The sequence below is a fragment of the Mobula hypostoma genome, chromosome 27 (genome assembly GCF_963921235.1).
Source record: "Mobula hypostoma chromosome 27, sMobHyp1.1, whole genome shotgun sequence".
Classification (NCBI taxonomy): Eukaryota; Metazoa; Chordata; class Chondrichthyes; order Myliobatiformes; family Myliobatidae; genus Mobula; species Mobula hypostoma.
In genome coordinates, this window is record NC_086123.1 from 33,224,122 (window position 1) to 33,238,691 (window position 14,570).

The following is a 14,570-nucleotide window of genomic DNA, read 5'->3' on the forward strand; positions in this document are numbered from 1 at the left end:
AGGGCAGTGAGAGTGTGAGTTACTGGTGACAAGGGTAGTGAGTGTGAGTTACTAGTGACAAGGGTAGTGAGTGTACACTACTGCTGACAAGGGTTGCCAGTGTATGAGTTACTGTTGACAAGGGTAGTGAGTGTGTGTGTTACAGGTGACAAGGGTAGTGAGTGTGTGCATTACTTGTGACAAGGGCAGTGAGAGTGTGGGTTACTGGTGACAAAGGTTGTGAGTGAGGGAGTTACTGGTGACAAGGGTAGTGAGTGTGAGTTACTGGTGACAAGGGTAGTGAGTGTGTGAGTTACTGGTGACATGGGTAGTGAGTGTGAGTTACTGGTAACAAGGGTAGTGAGTGTACATTACTGCTGACAAGGGTTGCAAGTGTGTGAGTTACTGGCGACAAGGGTAGTGAGTGTGTGTGTTACAGGTGACAAGGGTAGCGAGTGTGTGCGTTACTTGTGACAAGGGCAGTGAGAGTGTGGGTTACTGGTGACAAAGGTAGTGAGTGAGGGAGTTACTGGTGACAAGGGTAGTGAGTGTGTTAGTTACTGGCGACAAGGGTAGCGAGTGTGTGCGTTACTTGTGACAAGGGCAGTGAGAGTGTGGGTTACTGGTGACAAAGGTAGTGAGTGAGGGAGTTACTGGTGACAAGGGTAGTGAGTGTGTGAGTTACTGGTGAGATGGGTAATGAGTGTGAGTTACTGGTAACAAGGGTAGTGAGTGTACATTACTGCTGACAAGGGTTGCAAGTGTGTGAGTTACTGGCGACAAGGGTAGTGAGTGTGTGTGTTACAGGTGACAAGCGTAGCGAGTGTGTGCGTTACTTGTGACAAGGGCAGTGAGAGTGTGGGTTACGGGTGACAAAGGTAGTGAGTGTGGGAGTTACTGGTGACAAGGGTAGTGAGTGTGTGAGTTACTGGTGACAAGGGTAGCGAGTGTGTGCGTTACTTGTGACAAGGGCAGTGAGAGTGTGGGTTACTGGTCACAAAGGTAGTGAGTGTGTGAGTTACTGGTGACAAGGGTAGTGAGTGTGAGTTACTAGTGACAAGGGTAGTGAGTGTACACTACTGCTGACAAGGGTTCCCAGTGTATGAGTTACTGTTGACAAGGGTAGTGAGTGTGTGTGTTGCAGGTGACAAGGGTAGTGAGTGTGTGCATTACTTGTGACAAGGGCAGTGAGAGTGTGGGTTACTGGTGACAAAGGTAGTGAGTGAGGGAGTTACTGGTGACAAGGGTAGTGAGTGTGAGTTACTGGTGACAAGGGCAGTGAGTGTACACTACTGCTGACAAGGGTTGCGCGTGTGTGAGTTACTGGCGACAAGGGTAGTGAGTGTGTGTGTTTCTGGTGACAAGGGTAGTGACTGTGTGTGTAACTTGTGACAAGAGGAGTGAGTGTGAGTTGCTGGTGACAAAGGTAATGAGTGTACATTACTGGTGACAAGGGTAGTGAGTGTGTGTGTTACAGGTGACAAGGGTAGTGAGTGTGTGTGTTACTTGTGACAAGGGTAGTGAGTGTGTGAGTTACTGGTGACAAGGGTAGTGAGTGTGAGTTACTAGTGACAAGGGTAGTGAGTGTACACTACTGCTGACAAGGGTTGCAAGTGTATGAGTTACTGTTGACAAGGGTAGTGAGTGTGTGTGTTACAGGTGACAAGGGTAGTGAGTGTGTGCATTACTTGTGACAAGGGCAGTGAGAGTGTGGGTTACTGGTGACAAAGGTAGTGAGTGAGGGAGTTACTGGTGACAAGGGTAGTGAGTGTGAGTTACTGGTGACAAGGGTAGCGAGTCTGTGCGTTACTTGTGACAAGGGCAGTGAGAGTGTGGGTTACTGGTGACAAAGGTAGTGAGTGAGGGAGTTACTGGTGACAAGGGTAGTGAGTGTGTGAGTTACTGGCGACAAGGGTAGCGAGTGTGTGCGTTACTTGTGACAAGGGCAGTGAGAGTGTGGGTTACTGGTCACAAAGGTAGTGAGTGTGTGAGTTACTGGCGACAAGGGTAGTGAGTGTGTGTGTTACAGGTGACAAGGGTAGCGAGTGTGTGCGTTACTTGTGACAAGGGCAGTGAGAGTGTGGGTTACTGGTGACAAAGGTAGTGAGTGAGGGAGTTACTGGTGACAAGGGTAGTGAGTGTGTGAGTTACTGGCGACAAGGGTAGCGAGTGTGTGCGTTACTTGTGACAAGGGCAGTGAGAGTGTGGGTTACTGGTCACAAAGGTAGTGAGTGTGTGAGTTACTGGTGACAAGGGTAGTGAGTGTGAGTTACTAGTGACAAGGGTAGTGAGTGTACACTACTGCTGACAAGGGTTCCCAGTGTATGAGTTACTGTTGACAAGGGTAGTGAGTGTGTGTGTTGCAGGTGACAAGGGTAGTGAGTGTGTGCATTACTTGTGACAAGGGCAGTGAGAGTGTGGGTTACTGGTGACAAAGCTAGTGAGTGAGGGAGTTACTGGTGACAAAGGTAGTGAGTGTGAGTTACTAGTGACAAGGGTAGTGAGTGTACACTACTGCTGACAAGGGTTGCGCGTGTGTGAGTTACTGGCGACAAGGGTAGTGAGTGTGTGTGTTTCTGGTGACAAGGGTAGTGACTGTGTGTGTAACTTGTGACAAGAGGAGTGAGTGTGAGTTGCTGGTGACAAAGGTAATGAGTGTACATTACTGGTGACAAGGGTAGTGAGTGTGTGTGTTACAGGTGACAAGGGTAGTGAGTGTGTGTGTTACTTGTGACAAGGGTAGTGAGTGTGTGAGTTACTGGTGACAAGGGTCGTGAGTGTGTGGGCTACTGGTGACAAAGGTAGTGAGTGTGGGTTACTGGTGACAAGGGTTGCAAGTGTGTGAGTTACTGGCGACAAGGGTAGTGAGTGTGTGTGTTACAGGTGACAAGGGTAGCGAGTGTGTGCGTTACTTGTGACAAGGGCAGTGAGAGTGTGGGTTACTGGTGACAAAGGTAGTGAGTGTGTGAGTTACTGGTGACAAGGGTAGTGAGTGTGAGTTACTAGTGACAAGGGTAGTGAGTGTATGAGTTACTGTTGTCAAGGGTAGTGAGTGTGTGAGTTACTGGTGACAAGGGTAGTGAGTGTGTTAGTTACTGGCGACAAGGGTAGTGAGTGTGTGTTTCTGGTGACAAGGGTAGTGACTGTGTGTGTAACTTGTGACAAGGGGAGTGAGTGTGAGTTACTGGTGACAAAGGTAATGAGTGTACATTACTGGTGACAAGGGTAGTGAGTGTGTGTGTTACAGGTGACAAGGGTAGTGAGTGTGGGTTACTGGTGACAAGGGGAGTGAGAGTGTGGGTTACTGGTGACAAAGGTAGTGAGTGAGGGAGTTACTGGTGACAAGGGTAGTGAGTGTGTGCATTACTTGTGAAAAGGGCAGTGAGTGTGTGGGTTACTGGTGACAAAGGTAGTGAGTGTGCGGGTTACTAGTGACGAGGGTAGTGAGTGTGTGTGGTACTGGTGAGAAGGGTTGCAAGTGTGTGAGTTACTGTTGACAAGGGCAGTGAGAGTGTGGATTACTGGTGACAAAGGTAGTGAGTGTGTGAGTTACTGGTGACAAGGGTAGTGAGTGTGTGTGTTACAGGTGACAAGGGTAGCGAGTGTGTGCGTTACTTGTGACAAGGGCAGTGAGAGTGTGGGTTACTGGTGACAAAGGTAGTGAGTGTGTGAGTTACTGGTGACAAGGGTAGTGAGTGTGAGTTACTAGTGACAAGGGTAGTGAGTGTGAGTTACTGGTGACAAGGGCAGTGAGTGTACACTACTGCTGACAAGGGTTGCGCGTGTGTGAGTTACTGGCGACAAGGGTAGTGAGTGTGTGTGTTTCTGGTGACAAGGGTAGTGACTGTGTGTGTAACTTGTGACAAGAGGAGTGAGTGTGAGTTGCTGGTGACAAAGGTAATGAGTGTACATTACTGGTGACAAGGGTAGTGAGTGTGTGTGTTACAGGTGACAAGGGTAGTGAGTGTGTGTGTTACTTGTGACAAGGGTAGTGAGTGTGTGAGTTACTGGTGACAAGGGTAGTGAGTGTGAGTTACTAGTGACAAGGGTAGTGAGTGTACACTACTGCTGACAAGGGTTGCCAGTGTATGAGTTACTGTTGACAAGGGTAGTGAGTGTGTGTGTTACAGGTGACAAGGGTAGTGAGTGTGTGCATTACTTGTGACAAGGGCAGTGAGAGTGTGGGTTACTGGTGACAAAGGTAGTGAGTGAGGGAGTTACTGGTGACAAGGGTAGTGAGTGTGAGTTACTGGTGACAAGGGTAGCGAGTGTGTGCGTTACTTGTGACAAGGGCAGTGAGAGTGTGGGTTACTGGTGACAAAGGTAGTGAGTGAGGGAGTTACTGGTGACAAGGGTAGTGAGTGTGTGAGTTACTGGTGACAAGGGTAGCGAGTGTGTGCGTTACTTGTGACAAGGGCAGTGAGAGTGTGGGTTACTGGTGACAAAGGTAGTGAGTGTGTGAGTTACTGGCGACAAGGGTAGTGAGTGTGTGTGTTACAGGTGACAAGGGTAGCGAGTGTGTGCGTTACTTGTGACAAGGGCAGTGAGAGTGTGGGTTACTGGTGACAAAGGTAGTGAGTGAGGGAGTTACTGGTGACAAGGGTAGTGAGTGTGTGAGTTACTGGCGACAAGGGTAGCGAGTGTGTGCGTTACTTGTGACAAGGGCAGTGAGAGTGTGGGTTACTGGTGACAAGGGTAGTGAGTGTGAGTTACTGGCGACAAGGGTAGTGAGTGTGTGTGTTACAGGTGACAAGGGTAGCGAGTGTGTGCGTTACTTGTGACAAGGGCAGTGAGAGTGTGGGTTACTGGTGACAAAGGTAGTGAGTGTGTGAGTTACTGGTGACAAGGGTAGTGAGTGTGAGTTACTAGTGACAAGGGTAGTGAGTGTATGAGTTACTGTTGTCAAGGGTAGTGAGTGTGTGAGTTACTGGTGACAAGGGTAGTGAGTGTGTTAGTTACTGGCGACAAGGGTAGTGAGTGTGTGTTTCTGGTGACAAGGGTAGTGACTGTGTGTGTAACTTGTGACAAGGGGAGTGAGTGTGAGTTACTGGTGACAAAGGTAATGAGTGTACATTACTGGTGACAAGGGTAGTGAGTGTGTGTGTTACAGGTGACAAGGGTAGTGAGTGTGTGCGTTACTGGTGACAAGGGGAGTGAGAGTGTGGGTTACTGGTGACAAAGGTAGTGAGTGAGGGAGTTACTGGTGACAAGGGTAGTGAGTGTGTGCATTACTTGTGAAAAGGGCAGTGAGTGTGTGGGTTACTGGTGACAAAGGTAGTGAGTGTGCGGGTTACTAGTGACGAGGGTAGTGAGTGTGTGTGTTACTGGTGACAAGGGTAGCGAGTGTGTGAGTTACTTGTGACAAGGGCAGTGAGAGTGTGGATTACTGGTGACAAAGGTAGTGAGTGTGTGAGTTACTGGTGACAAGGGTAGTGAGTGTGTGTGTTACAGGTGACAAGGGTAGCGAGTGTGTGCGTTACTTGTGACAAGGGCAGTGAGAGTGTGGGTTACTGGTGACAAAGGTAGTGAGTGTGTGAGTTACTGGTGACAAGGGTAGTGAGTGTGAGTTACTAGTGACAAGGGTAGTGAGTGTGAGTTACTGGTGACAAGTGTAGCGAGTGTACACTACTGCTGACAAGGGTTGCGCGTGTGTGAGTTACTGGCGACAAGGGTAGTGAGTGTGTGTGTTTCTGGTGACAAGGGTAGTGACTGTGTGTGTAACTTGTGACAAGAGGAGTGAGTGTGAGTTGCTGGTGACAAAGGTAATGAGTGTACATTACTGGTGACAAGGGTAGTGAGTGTGTGTGTTACAGGTGACAAGGGTAGTGAGTGTGTGTGTTACTTGTGACAAGGGTAGTGAGTGTGTGAGTTACTGGTGACAAGGGTAGTGAGTGTGAGTTACTAGTGACAAGGGTAGTGAGTGTACACTACTGCTGACAAGGGTTGCCAGTGTATGAGTTACTGTTGACAAGGGTAGTGAGTGTGTGTGTTGCAGGTGACAAGGGTAGTGAGTGTGTGCATTACTTGTGACAAGGGCAGTGAGAGTGTGGGTTACTGGTGACAAAGGTAGTGAGTGAGGGAGTTACTGGTGACAAGGGTAGTGAGTGTGAGTTACTGGTGACAAGGGTAGCGAGTCTGTGCGTTACTTGTGACAAGGGCAGTGAGAGTGTGGGTTACTGGTGACAAAGGTAGTGAGTGAGGGAGTTACTGGTGACAAGGGTAGTGAGTGTGTGAGTTACTGGCGACAAGGGTAGCGAGTGTGTGCGTTACTTGTGACAAGGGCAGTGAGAGTGTGGGTTACTGGTCACAAAGGTAGTGAGTGTGTGAGTTACTGGCGACAAGGGTAGTGAGTGTGTGTGTTACAGGTGACAAGGGTAGCGAGTGTGTGCGTTACTTGTGACAAGGGCAGTGAGAGTGTGGGTTACTGGTGACAAAGGTAGTGAGTGAGGGAGTTACTGGTGACAAGGGTAGTGAGTGTGTGAGTTACTGGCGACAAGGGTAGCGAGTGTGTGCGTTACTTGTGACAAGGGCAGTGAGAGTGTGGGTTACTGGTCACAAAGGTAGTGAGTGTGTGAGTTACTGGTGACAAGGGTAGTGAGTGTGAGTTACTAGTGACAAGGGTAGTGAGTGTACACTACTGCTGACAAGGGTTCCCAGTGTATGAGTTACTGTTGACAAGGGTAGTGAGTGTGTGTGTTGCAGGTGACAAGGGTAGTGAGTGTGTGCATTACTTGTGACAAGGGCAGTGAGAGTGTGGGTTACTGGTGACAAAGGTAGTGAGTGAGGGAGTTACTGGTGACAAGGGTAGTGAGTGTGAGTTACTGGTGACAAGGGCAGTGAGTGTACACTACTGCTGACAAGGGTTGCGCGTGTGTGAGTTACTGGCGACAAGGGTAGTGAGTGTGTGTGTTTCTGGTGACAAGGGTAGTGACTGTGTGTGTAACTTGTGACAAGAGGAGTGAGTGTGAGTTGCTGGTGACAAAGGTAATGAGTGTACATTACTGGTGACAAGGGTAGTGAGTGTGTGTGTTACAGGTGACAAGGGTAGTGAGTGTGTGTGTTACTTGTGACAAGGGTAGTGAGTGTGTGAGTTACTGGCGACAAGGGTAGCGAGTGTGTGCGTTACTTGTGACAAGGGCAGTGAGAGTGTGGGTTACTGGTGACAAGGGTAGTGAGTGTGTGAGTTACTGGCGACAAGGGTAGTGAGTGTGTGTGTTACAGGTGACAAGGGTAGCGAGTGTGTGCGTTACTTGTGACAAGGGCAGTGAGAGTGTGGGTTACTGGTGACAAAGGTAGTGAGTGTGTGAGTTACTGGTGACAAGGGTAGTGAGTGTGAGTTACTAGTGACAAGGGTAGTGAGTGTATGAGTTACTGTTGTCAAGGGTAGTGAGTGTGTGAGTTACTGGTGACAAGGGTAGTGAGTGTGTGAGTTACTGGTTGCAAGGGTACCGAGTGAGTGTTACTGGTGACAAGGGTAGTGACTGTGTGTGTTACTTGTGACAAGGGTAGTGAGTGTGAGTTACTGGTGACAAGGGTAGTGAGTGTACACTACTGGTGACAAGGGTAGTGAGTGTGTGTGTTACAGGTGACAAGGGTAGTGAGTGTGGGTTACTGGTGACAAGGGGATTGAGAGTGTGGGTTACTGGTGACAAAGGTAGTGAGTGAGGGAGTTACTGGTGACAAGGGTAGTGAGTGTGTGCATTACTTGTGAAAAGGGCAGTGAGTGTGTGGGTTACTGGTGACAAAGGTAGTGAGTGTGCGGGTTACTAGTGACGAGGGTAGTGAGTGTGTGTGGTACTGGTGAGAAGGGTTGCAAGTGTGTGAGTTACTGTTGACAAGGGCAGTGAGAGTGTGGATTACTGGTGACAAAGGTAGTGAGTGTGTGAGTTACTGGTGACAAGGGTAGTGAGTGTGTGTGTTACAGGTGACAAGGGTAGCGAGTGTGTGCGTTACTTGTGACAAGGGCAGTGAGAGTGTGGATTACTGGTGACAAAGGTAGTGAGTGTGTGAGTTACTGGTGACAAGGGTAGTGAGTGTGAGTTACTAGTGACAAGGGTAGTGAGTGTGAGTTACTAGTGACAAGGGTAGTGAGTGTACACTACTGCTGACAAGGGTTGCCAGTGTATGAGTTACTGTTGACAAGGGTAGTGAGTGTGTGTGTTACAGGTGACAAGGGTAGTGAGTGTGTGCATTACTTGTGACAAGGGCAGTGAGAGTGTGGGTTACTGGTGACAAAGGTAGTGAGTGAGGGAGTTACTGGTGACAAGGGTAGTGAGTGTGAGTTACTGGTGACAAGGGTAGTGAGTGTGTGAGTTACTGGTGACATGTGTAGTGAGTGTGAGTTACTGGTAACAAGGGTAGTGAGTGTACATTACTGCTGACAAGGGTTGCAAGTGTGTGAGTTACTGGAGACAAGGGTAGTGAGTGTGTGTGTTACAGGTGACAAGGGTAGCGAGTGTGTGCGTTACTTGTGACAAGGGCAGTGAGAGTGTGGGTTACTGGTGACAAAGGTAGTGAGTGAGGGAGTTACTGGTGACAAGGGTAGTGAGTGTGTGAGTTACTGGCGACAAGGGTAGCGAGTGTGTGCGTTACTTGTGACAAGGGCAGTGAGAGTGTGGGTTACTGGTGACAAAGGTAGTGAGTGAGGGAGTTACTGGTGACAAGGGTAGTGAGTGTGAGTTACTGGTGACAAGGGTAGTGAGTGTGTGAGTTACTGGTGAGATGGGTAATGAGTGTGAGTTACTGGTAACAAGGGTAGTGAGTGTACATTACTGCTGACAAGGGTTGCAAGTGTGTGAGTTACTGGCGACAAGGGTAGTGAGTGTGTGTGTTACAGGTGACAAGGGTAGCGAGTGTGTGCGTTACTTGTGACAAGGGCAGTGAGAGTGTGGGTTACGGGTGAGAAAGGTAGTGAGTGTGGGAGTTACTGGTGACAAGGGTAGTGAGTGTGTGAGTTACTGGCGACAAGGGTAGCGAGTGTGTGCGTTACTTGTGACAAGGGCAGTGAGAGTGTGGGTTACTGGTCACAAAGGTAGTGAGTGTGTGAGTTACTGGTGACAAGGGTAGTGAGTGTGAGTTACTAGTGACAAGGGTAGTGAGTGTACACTACTGCTGACAAGGGTTCCCAGTGTATGAGTTACTGTTGACAAGGGTAGTGAGTGTGTGTGTTGCAGGTGACAAGGGTAGTGAGTGTGTGCATTACTTGTGACAAGGGCAGTGAGAGTGTGGGTTACTGGTGACAAAGATAGTGAGTGAGGGAGTTACTGGTGACAAGGGTAGTGAGTGTGAGTTACTGGTGACAAGGGCAGTGAGTGTACACTACTGCTGACAAGGGTTGCGCGTGTGTGAGTTACTGGCGACAAGGGTAGTGAGTGTGTGTGTTTCTGGTGACAAGGGTAGTGACTGTGTGTGTAACTTGTGACAAGAGGAGTGAGTGTGAGTTGCTGGTGACAAAGGTAATGAGTGTACATTACTGGTGACAAGGGTAGTGAGTGTGTGTGTTACAGGTGACAAGGGTAGTGAGTGTGTGTGTTACTTGTGACAAGGGTAGTGAGTGTGTGAGTTACTGGTGACAAGGGTAGTGAGTGTGAGTTACTGGTAACAAGGGTAGTGAGTGTACATTACTGCTGACAAGGGTTGCAAGTGTGTGAGTTACTGGCGACAAGGGTAGTGAGTGTGTGTGTTACAGGTGACAAGGGTAGCGAGTGTGTGCGTTACTTGTGACAAGGGCAGTGAGAGTGTGGGTTACTGGTGACAAAGGTAGTGAGTGAGGGAGTTACTGGTGACAAGGGTAGTGAGTGTGTGTGTTACAGTTGACAAGGGTAGCGAGTGTGTGCGTTACTTGTGACAAGAGGAGTGAGTGTGAGTTGCTGGTGACAAAGGTAATGAGTGTACATTACTGGTGACAAGGGTAGTGAGTGTGTGTGTTACAGGTGACAAGGGTAGTGAGTGTGTGTGTTACTTGTGACAAGGGTAGTGAGTGTGTGAGTTACTGGTGACAAGGGTAGTGAGTGTGAGTTACTGGTAACAAGGGTAGTGAGTGTACATTACTGCTGACAAGGGTTGCAAGTGTGTGAGTTACTGGCGACAAGGGTAGTGAGTGTGTGTGTTACAGGTGACAAGGGTAGCGAGTGTGTGCGTTACTTGTGACAAGGGCAGTGAGAGTGTGGGTTACTGGTGACAAAGGTAGTGAGTGAGGGAGTTACTGGTGACAAGGGTAGTGAGTGTGTGTGTTACAGTTGACAAGGGTAGCGAGTGTGTGCGTTACTTGTGACAAGGGCAGTGAGAGTGTGGGTTACTGGTGACCAAGGTAATGAGTGAGGGAGTTACTGGTGACAAGGGTAGTGAGTGTGTGAGTTGCTGGTGACAAGGGTAGTGAGTGTACACTACTGCTGACAAGGGTTGCGATTGTGTGGGTTACTGTTGACAAGGGTAGTGAGTGTGTGTGTTACAGGTGACGAGGGTAGTGAGTGTGTGCGTTACTTGTGACAAGGGCAGTGAGTGTGTGTGTTACAGGTGACAAGGGTAGTGAGTGAGGGAATTACTGGTGACAATAGTGAGTGTATGGGATACTGGTGACAAATATAGTGAGTGAAGGAATTACTGGTGACAAGGGTAGTGAGTGTGTGTTACTGGTGACAAGGGTAGTGAATGTGTGTTCCTGGTGTCAAGGGTAGTGATTGTGTGTTACTGGTGTCAAAGGGTAGTGAGTGTGTGCGTTCCTGGTGTCAAGGGTAGGGAGTGTGTGTTACTGGTGTCAAAGGGTAGTGAGTGTGTGTGTTACTGGTGACAAGGGTGGTGAGTGTGTGGGATACTGGTGACAAGGATAGTGAGTGAGGGAATTACTGGTGACAAGGGTAGTGAGTGTGTGTGTGTCTGGTGAAAAGGGTAGTGACTGTGTGCGTAACTTGTGACAAGGGGAGTGAGTGTGAGTTACTGGTGACAAGGGTAGTGAGTCTACATTACTGGTGACAAGGGTTGCAAATCTGTGAGTTACTGGCGACAAGGGTAGTGAGTGTGCAGGTTACTGGTAACGAGTGTAGTGAGTGTGGGTTACTGGTGATGAGGGTAGTGTGTGTGTGTGGGTTACTGGTGACGAGGGTAGTGAGTATGTGTGAGTTACTGGTGACGAGGGTAGTGAGTGTGCGGGTTACTGGTGACAAGGGTTGTGAGTGTGTGCGTTACTGGTGACAAGGGTTGTGTGTGTAAAGGAGGGTTACTGGTGACAACAGTAGTGTGTGTGTGGATTTTACTGGTGACAAGGGTAGTGAGAGTGACTGTTTGATCCAGAACTGGCTTGCACATAGAGGACAGATGGCAGTGGTTGATAGGACTTATTGAAGCTGGATGTCTATAATTAGTGGAGTTCTGCAAGGATCTGTGCTCGAACCTCTGCTGTTTGTAATGTATTTCAATGACCTGGATGAAAATGTAGATGGGTTGGTTTGTAAATTTGTGGATGATACCAAGATTGGTGGAGTGGTGCAAAGTGTAGACGACTGGTAAAGGAAATAGACCAATTGCTAATATGGGCTGAGAAATGGCAGATGAAGTTTAACCCAGATAAATGTGAGGTGTTGCATCTCGTTCAGGCAAAGACAAGGAGACAGCACACTAAAAGGCTGAGCAGAGAGATCTTAGGATCAAGCTCATAGCTCCTGGAAAGTAGCGACACAGGTTGATAAAGTGAGGAAGAAGGCTTGTGGAGGGTTGTTCTTTTTGAGTTGAAGCAGCATTGAATTTGAAAGTCAGGAGGTTATAAAACTCCGGTTCGGCCGCATCTGAAGTATTACATTTACTTCAGGTCACCCCACTATAGGAAGGATGTTGAGGCTTTGGAGAGGATGCAGAGAGGTTTACCAGGATGCTGCCTGGTTTAGGGGAAATGAGAGGCTGGATAAACGTGGGTTGTTTTCTCTGGAGTGTCGGAGGCTGAGGGGAGATCTGATAGAGGTTTACAAGTTGATGAGAGGCACAGGTAGAGTAGTGAGGGGGTATCTGTTTCCCAGGATTGGCATGTCTGATACCAGAGGGCATGCATTGAAGGTGAGAGGGGGTGGGTTCAAAGGGGGGTCTGAGGAGTAGGTTTTTTCCCACCCTGGGAGTAGTCGATGCCTGGAATGCGCTGCCTGGTATGGTCGTAGAGGCAAATACATTACAAGCTTTTAAAAGACGTTTGGATAGTCACATGAATGTGAGGAAGATGGAGGGATATCGACATTGTGCATACAGGAGGGCTCAGTGATCGGGTATTTTTGTCTTGATTTTCAGCTGGCCCAGCACAACATTGTGGGCCGAACAGCCTATTGCTGTACTCTTCTGTTTCCTATGTATTACCCTTCATCCATCATCAAAGAGATTACCTAGTTATTTAAATCTTCGCTGCATTTCCCCACAGTAGGAATGATTACACCACTTCAGAAACTGTTTTCGGGATGTTCTCAGAGGCACTATATGAATGCATGTATGTTACTTTAGTTCAATGGGATTTAAAAATAAACTTCAATATAAAAAATGTGGTATGTTCATCTGGGTGCACCACATCAGAATCGAGTTTAATATCACTGGCATAAGCCGTGAAATTCATTGTTATGTGGTAGCAGTACATCATGATTACAGCAAATATATAGATATTTAAATAACTAGTGCAAAAAGAGAAAAATAATAGGGAGGTAGTGTTCATGGGTTCAATGTCCATTGAGAAATCTAATGGCAATGGGGAAGGGGTTCCTGAATCGTTGAAAGCACTATTTTCGATCATTTCATTAAAAACTTTCTATGCTCAGTAACTAAACCTAATCTTCCATACCTTTCTCATTGGCTTGAATTCAAAAGAAAAATTAGAACATGAAGTTTCTCCGCACAGGAGTAAATATGTTTTCTTTTCTCGTTTTCTCTGGGACAACATCCTTGTTTACCATTGGGAAACAGCGGGGCGTTGCTTCGACCTTCAGGCCCGATATTCGTCGAAGCATCTGTGTTATGTTACAACTTCCGTGCCGTTACTAAACACTCCGGAGTTTCTCCTGAGACAGGATTTAGTGGGGAGAAGCAAAAATTATTCATGAACTACACGTACATCTCCCCTGAGCTGCTGAGTATTCCCAGCAAACAGGAGGAAATCTGCGATGCCGGAAATTCAAGTATCCCAGCGATTTCCATTGTTAACACGATGCAAAACAAGCCATTGTTTGTGTTAGTGAACTGAAAACCTCTCACAGTTTCCCACGTACATTCGCCGCCGCCAACTGGCTTCAGTCAGAGAGCAGCGGGCAGCTTCCCACTGTGCGGTCACGGGAGGCAGCCTCAGCAGCACTAACGTGTCCTTTCCGACCGCGGAGACCCGTCACCTCAGCTCCGGCCGTCCACCGCTCAACATCCCGCCTCCATGGCGGCCTCACCGCCCCGCTGCCTCATCAGCCTGCGACCGACCTCACCGCCCCGCTGCCTCATCAGCCTGCGACCGACCTCACCGCCCCGCCTGCCTCATCGTCCCTCAAACCGACCTCACCGCCCCGCTGCCTCATCAGCCTGCGACCGACCTCACCGCCCCGCTGCCTCATCAGCCTGCGACCGACCTCACCGCCCCGCTGCCTCATCAGCCTGCGACCGACCTCACCGCCCCGCTGCCTCATCGTCCCTCAAACCGACCTCACCGCCCCGCTGCCTCATCAGCCTGCGACCGACCTCACCGCCCCGCTGCCTCATCAGCCTGCGACCGACCTCACCGCCCCGCTGCCTCATCAGCCTGCGACCGACCTCACCGCCCCGCTGCCTCATCGTCCCTCAAACCGACCTCACCGCCCCGCTGCCTCATCAGCCTGCGACCGACCTCACCGCCCCGCTGCCTCATCAGCCTGCGACCGACCTCACCGCCCCGCTGCCTCATCAGCCTGCGACCGACCTCACCGCCCCGCTGCCTCATCGTCCCTCAAACCGACCTCACCGCCCCGCTGCCTCATCAGCCTGCGACCGACCTCACCTCCCCGCCTGCCTCATCGTCCCTCAAACCGACCTCACCGCCCCGCTGCCTCATCAGCCTGCGACCGACCTCACCGCCCCGCCTGCCTCATCGGCCCTCAAACCGACCTCACCGCCCCGCTGCCTCATCAGCCTGCGACCGACCTCACCGCCCCGCTGCCTCATCAGCCTGCGACCGACCTCACCGCCCCGCTGCCTCATCAGCCTGCGACCGACCTCACCGCCCCGCTGCCTCATCAGCCTGCGACCGACCTCACCGCCCCGCTGCCTCATCGTCCCTCAAACCGACCTCACCGCCCCGCTGCCTCATCAGCCTGCGACCGACCTCACCTCCCCGCCTGCCTCATCGTCCCTCAAACCGACCTCACCGCCCCGCTGCCTCATCAGCCTGCGACTGATCTCACCGCCCCGCCTGCCTCATCACCCTACGACCGACCTCACCGCCCCGTTGCCTCATCACCCTGCGACCGACCTCACCGCCCCGCTGCCTCATCAACCTGCGACCGACCTCCCCTTATCTGCCTGCCAGCTGGAAGACAAAAATGACGTGGCGAAGGCCGTTCGGCCCCTCGAGTCTCCGGCGCCATTGAACACCCGGTGTTTAATCCCAA

At 50.0% G+C, this 14,570-nt stretch overlaps 1 protein-coding gene across 2 annotated transcripts in view; it reads right to left on the bottom strand.

Moving 5' to 3' along the window:
- acad11 (acyl-CoA dehydrogenase family, member 11) overlaps positions 1 to 13,975 on the bottom strand; it is a 103,571-nt gene extending 89,596 nt beyond the window's left edge. The window contains exons 1-2 of one of the 2 annotated variants that reach the window (XM_063034635.1): positions 13,961 to 13,975; positions 12,788 to 13,004 (exon numbers count right to left, since the gene is read on the bottom strand). In XM_063034635.1, the coding sequence (XP_062890705.1) occupies positions 12,788 to 12,886 (99 nt within the window). In that variant the 5' untranslated portion in view covers positions 12,887 to 13,004; positions 13,961 to 13,975. Of the gene's footprint in view, positions 1 to 12,787; positions 13,005 to 13,211; positions 13,408 to 13,960 lie in introns of those variants that run through there. The other variant, XM_063034636.1, reaches the window with a different exon arrangement.
- Positions 13,976 to 14,570: the final 595 nt, after the last annotated feature.